General features: G+C 42.2%; 1 protein-coding gene across 1 annotated transcript in view; it reads right to left on the minus strand.

The window, feature by feature from the left end:
* Positions 1-4368, minus strand: part of baiap2l2a (BAR/IMD domain containing adaptor protein 2 like 2a) — a 13841-nt gene extending 9473 nt beyond the window's left edge. The window contains exons 1-6 of the mRNA XM_061225063.1: positions 4315-4368; positions 3938-4013; positions 3569-3655; positions 1379-1440; positions 530-601; positions 1-11 (exon numbers count right to left, since the gene is read on the minus strand). The exon at positions 1-11 is cut by the window's left edge and continues 79 nt beyond it. Of these exons, the coding sequence (XP_061081047.1) occupies positions 1-11; positions 530-601; positions 1379-1440; positions 3569-3655; positions 3938-4013; positions 4315-4368 (362 nt within the window). The remainder of the gene's footprint in view (positions 12-529; positions 602-1378; positions 1441-3568; positions 3656-3937; positions 4014-4314) is intronic.
* Positions 4369-6479: the final 2111 nt, after the last annotated feature.

Raw genomic sequence — 6479 nt, forward strand, 5'->3', positions numbered from 1 at the left:
CTCCTGCTGCCCTGGAGGACCCAACGCACACAGACATTATGAACGCATTGGCTTAATTGACAGCACTACTGCGTCAGCACATTCCTCCAGTGAGTTCTCTATATCCTCTCTATATGATCGTATACTGTATGGGGCAGCCTGTAGCATAGTATAGTGGCTAAAAACATGACTGGGACCTGTAAGGTCAGTGGTTCAATGGAGCCACGGTAGGTCCAGCACAGTCGTTGGGCCCTTGAGCAAGGCCCTTAACCCCAAATTGCTCCAGCGGAATTGTCTCCTAGTGTAATCAACTAAGTCACTTTGGATAAAAGTGTCAGCTAAATAGCATGTAATATGTGTATTAATATATATCATCTCTGCTGAAGAACAAACACTTTGCGATCCCTAAAAAAGATAGTGAGAAATAGAGTCAGGCCATATGACACCTGAAAGCTCAATTTGGAATATTGATACATGCAATATTTAGATAGAAATAGGTTTTCAAAACATTTTACAATTTATATCTGCAAATCTTGAAAACCATATTCACCAAAATGTAGTCTTTGTCCAGTCTGACATTACTCTCCATCTCTTGCAGAACTTCATTGTGGAACCAGCGAAACTGCAACAGCAAAAACTCACAAACTGTGAACAAGGGAAATTCAAGCAGCAACAATGACGACAACAACAACAAATACTACAGTCAAAGTACTGCTGTCTGATTCATGGCAAGAAGGCCATCTGTGCCTCTACCCTGGGGAAGATCTGACAGGCTGCAGTGCTGCTTGTGTTACAGGAACAGGTGTGCTGCTGGGGTCCAGACCCCTTGGGTCCAAGACTTCTCTTTGTTTGTTAATTAATGAGCCCCCTATAATGAGAAAAGCAGCACACCTTGAGGCTGACGGCATCTCTGAAAGATGAAAATCAATATTGGAGCTGTGCTAAAAAAATCAAACGGTGCGGTGGGTTCCTCCTGTTAACCCTTTGAAGAGTAAAAATGTTTTTTGGAAAGTTTTTTCCCCCCAGAATTCTAAGTCCGTGTTCTAGACCTCCACTGTTTTAAATTACCAGTATAGTTATTGTGACATCAGCATTAGAATGTTCTGTTGAGAACCGCTGGGTGGCTCATCCTGCTAAGGCACTGTTCCACTGTTCTGGTATTAAATCCAGGTACTGGCCCTCCCAGTACTGTCTGTGGGCAGTAGCCCAGCAGACTAATGTACAATTGGCTCCATGAGCAATAACCACGTCAGAGCCTTGCTGAATTTAACATCTCTACGTTTACACCGCTCACATTACAAACATTAGTGCCAAAGGCCACCGCTGCTGTGTGTGTGTGTACACCTGCAGTGCAGTTCAACTATTTCTAAAGAAGAAGAATGAGAGCAATGTGACCTACAACTCCTTCAAGTTCAGCCGTCAGTCTCCGCTGGCTCTCTGAGACTTGAATAAGGACATCTCCTGTAAAATAAGAGACACACACACCAATACATACATCACTGAATATTCATGCACACGCATACACGCACACACACATACATACATACAACCACGCATGTACAGGTGTAGTGACTTCCTCCGTGGGATGAGATTACGTGTGAGTTCCATGTATTGTGTTGCAGCAGCAATTAATCAAGTTCGTTTAACATTCTTAAATAAAATGGGATTTTCTGTGGGAGGTGACTGCAGATACATTTAAGATAACGGAAGTAGAAAAATGTGAGAACTGGACTGGACTTTGGAGCAGAGAGTGGTGAGATCAGGGCGGAGACGGTGTGAAAATCAGCAGTAAAAATACACTGCGGTAGTTCTGAGAACTTTGATGATCTGAATGGCTGGGTAGAGAAATGACAGCCTGAAAGTCTGTCTACATCAATTATTTAGTGTTCCTGCAGTCTTCCTATCACCTGATCCCTACCTTCGCACTGTACACACACACACACATACACACACACACACAATCTCTCAAGCTAGCTCGCACTGTTGCTCCAACCAGGCCATTGTTATGTACGCAATGTACATGGTCAACCCTGCTATGCTCCAGCAGAATGCCAATTCTTTCATACATACTGGCACAAACACACTCAGGTAATCATACACGCATTCAGTACATGCACGTGCGCACGCTACATAAAACACCCATAAATATTCTCATAGTCTGTGGACAGAGAAACTCACGCACCTACAAAAAGGCAGTGCTACTGTGTACAATAAAGGAAAAGAACAAAGCCTGGCAGGCAGGTAATCTTTGCTCTGATGGCAGCAATGTGAAGGACGCCAACCCTGGTTGTGTTATTAACCCATCAACCACCAAACCAACAATAAATACTACAGTGATCACAATAACCAAAAAAAAACATACCACCGTGATCACAATAGCCACCAATACACAATACAGTGAAGATACTAACCAATAACAAATACTACACCGATCACATTAACCAACAAAAAACACAACAGTGAACAAGGTAAACATAAATAAACACTGCAGTTAAGACAATAACCAACAATAAACACTGCACTCAACATGGTAAACTTAGAAAACACTGCAGTCAACAATGTAAACATAAACAATTACTGCACTCAACATGGTCAACATAAATAAACACTGTAGTCAACATGGTAAACATAAATAAACACTGCAGTGAACATGGTAAACATAAATAAACATGTTAGTGAACATGGTAAATATAAATAAACACTATAGTGAGCACAATAACCAACATTAAACATTGAGGGGCACAGTGAACACTGGCACAACTGTGCAGTGTGGACACACCCAACAAAGTACAGTAAAGAGAGGGATTGCATGTGTGTGTGAGAGAGAGAGAGAGAGGGAAAGAGATAAAGATGAGAAGAAGGGAGGATAAAGAGAAAGAGGGTTTAAAATTGGAAGTGAAATGTACTGGTCCCTATTAAACACATCCAATTAACAATAAAAAAAACAACACAACTGGAACCTCATTTGTGTCCTGTGTCAAAATAATATCCACGCGATCCCTTTAAAGTGGAGGGGAGAGAGAGAGCTGTCAGGAGTGCAAACACCATAAACTCATACAGTTCAAAGACCAGCAGGATGAACACACACACACACGCACACACACACAGCTGATATAATTCTATCCACAGGGATTTGTCCTAGCAGTCTAGTGCGTCTGGTGCTGTTGGTTTTGTGCAATCCACAGTCAGCCACGTGTTTATAATTCCACATTTACCACAGCTTCTTTCCCTAGATTAACGGTCAACAGTCTTCAATCAAGTGCTCGCAATGCTTTTTCTGAAGGCAATCTACCGTTTTAACTATTCTTTAGTCTCATTTTCAGGCAAACAAAACACATATAGGAAGACACACCACCAGACTCTGATTTGAGAAAATTAAGGATTCAGAGTAGCTCAGTTCATATAGAATTAGATTTGGCTATAATCTCAGTCATCGCTGAGTCTAATATCATTTCGAAAAAGAGCGGAAGTGAACAGCTTCCAGCAAACAGATATTCTCAATATTCAGACCTCAGCTGTACAGAGGAACCGTGCTGTTGGTGTTTAATCTGGATGTGTGATGGCTAAATTGAGTGAGGTGAAGTCTTACCCAGAGACCTTGAAGACATGCTGTGTAGAGCCTGTTCCCCCATCTTGGACAGGGCACTGAAGTAGGCCTCACTGGTCATAGTTAGAGCTAAAATACACACACACACACACACACACACACACACACACACACGCACGCACGCATGTACACACACGCACACACAAAGAACACACATAATCCATTATTACAGCCATATTCTATGTCCCTAATAAATGTAGTAATATACCTAATTCGCTAAGCAATTCCCAACAATCAAATACCTACAGGTCTTCTGTGTGTTTCAAAAACAGGCAGTTACATTTGGTAAATTAGAATCTCCTCCAGTGTGTTTGTTTCTGTTGTGATCTCTTTTCTCTTTCTACCACTCACCTTGGAATGCCTGAATATAGCTGTGTCCCAGAGACACAAGCCTCTGTAGACCTGGATTGAATTGGTCCATTAGGTTCTAGAAAGAGAGAGAGAGAGAGAGAGAGAGAGAGAGAGAGAGAGAGAGAGAGAGAGAGAGAGATTCAATATATTGCTGTAGAGCAGGTTGGAGAGATAATTTTGACAGAATAATATGTATAACATTCTTGCAATTTTCTGCTTAGGCCTACAAACTATGTAAAGGTTAATGCAAATGTTGATTTAAAGGTTATTGGGTCCTGTCCTGTCGTGAGCAACTACTTAAAAACAACGCTAAGCCTACATACAAGGAGGCACGGGAACGTTATACTGTTCGCAGTTAAGAAAGTAGAGGACCTCACCCCATAGACTCCTAATGTGGATCGATGCATTTGGTCAATATCTGGGGACGACATGGTGTTGCTCCTCTTCTGCGCAGCCGCTTTGTAAGAAAAAGACAACGCGAAGGTGGTAACTTAGCTTTAATTATGTATAGCCTACTTAGCGAAAGAAAAAAAAAAAGAAGAAAAACCCGTCCAAAATCTTAGCTTTTATACATCATGTCACGCAGGCTAATTTAAAACGAATCTCTCGTTTTTATTTTGCAGTTAAGTGTGGGGTGACTACACCTGTCTACGCACAACAAAGCGAGCTGTTCTCTTCGTATGAAGATGAACCAGCCTTCGGTCAAGGAAAAAGAATGTGCGCTATCGACACTAGGCTGTAAATTATTGAACAATGCCATAAAAGAAAAAAAAAAGGTTGGGGACAAACTTCTCAACCTGGAACACCTGGAAGCCAGTGCCGATAAATATCTGCGTCATGAAAGAGGTGCATAGAACTATAACGTCAGATTAATTGATAGTGTTCTTGGGAATTGAATAACGCAGAACAATAAAACAACATGGTAACAAAACGATGACAACAGTCGGCTATGTTCCAGCGCTGGACGAGCGCGTGAGTGATAACCCTTGCCACTACAGCAACCTTATGAGAACTCTTTGTGTTATCTGGGATACAGATTGTTTTAATGAAATATGTAATGGATGAAAGCTTAGTTTTGCTGGGAGCGTGCAAGCGCCGACATTTTAATTTACAGTTATCATTGTTCCGTTGTCATATCCGTAAGATCTAGATCCGGATGCATTGTGATGCCAAATTGATTAAAGACACGTGATGATTCTAAGAAATTACGATGTAATCGGCAGCCACCATTATCCAAGGCAAACTGGAAGCAGAAGTTAAAATCTATACACAAATATGAAGTCCAAACTGTTAAACTCACTAACAAAATGCCAATGTCACGGAGCTATAAATGACATGATTTCGTTTCACTAACACAGACTCATGAAATTAAATCAGAGTGCGGAAGGTAATGTAGGTCAAATGCTATGCAAAAAAAAGATAAAAGGGTATCTTTTGAGGCACAAATGCGTGTCACTGGGGTGCCACGCATTATATAATTATATTCTTTGCCAGCAATACTACATAATTCAGTTGTTTTTCTGCTTGTAAAAGGTAGGCCTACTCATTAGCACCCAGATAGAACATTATTTTACAGTCGGCGTACATTTGGGAAATGTGTTCCCTAAAGAACAAAAATGTACTTCCATAAGCCTACTTTTATTTATGAGAGTGCAGGGAGGGTGGAAGGGGAAATTATGATTTGTGGCCAATTAGAAAAATACTTTGCATTTATATCATAAAGGAATGAGGGCGCAAGGGAGTCTGGAATTCAGGTGGAATAAGAATACACTGGAGAGAGTTTAAGATCTGTGTAAAAAAAAAACTAGCAGGATAACAGCTGTGTTTTAACTTGTTTCCACTCCCACGTCACTGTTAATTTCCTGCAATAAACAATCCTTCCTTTTGTCTCCCTCCTAGCCGGTCTCCCAGCATGTGCCATCAAGCCCCTCCAGCTGGTCCAGAATGCTGCAGCCCGCCTGATCACCAGTCAGCCCAGGTCGGCTCATGTCACCCCGCTTCTCATTGGCCTCCACTGGCTTCCTATTGCCGCACGCATCCGTTTCAAGGCCCTAGTGTTGGCATTTGAGGCTGCTAAGGGGACTGCCCCACCTTACATACAATCCCTGATCACTCCCTACTCCCCAGCTAGACCACTCCGGTCTGCCAGCTCTGGTCGCCTTACGGTTCCCTCTCTACGTGCACCTGGCGGTCGAGCTGCACGTTCACGCCTGTTTTCCGTTCTGGTTCCTCAGTGGTGGAATGACTTGCCTACCACTGTCAGAACAGCAGAATCCCTCCCCCTATTTTGACGCAGACTCAAAACCCACCTTTTCAAACTCTACCTTAGTCCTCCCTCCTGATTTCCCCTGCCCCTCCTTTCTGATATCCCTATCCTTGTCTAACCCCCCCCCCCCCCCCAAAAAAAAAAAAAAAATGCACTTCTGATGACAACAATGTTTAGAACAGCATTTCCTGTGTATTTGGCTAGTTTCTGCATGTGATGCTCTGACTTATGGTAGAACCTATGCACTTGTAAGTCGCTTTGGATTAAAAGCGTCTG

The sequence above is a fragment of the Conger conger genome, chromosome 16, assembly GCF_963514075.1.
Source record: "Conger conger chromosome 16, fConCon1.1, whole genome shotgun sequence".
In the NCBI taxonomy this organism is placed as follows: domain Eukaryota; kingdom Metazoa; phylum Chordata; class Actinopteri; order Anguilliformes; family Congridae; genus Conger; species Conger conger.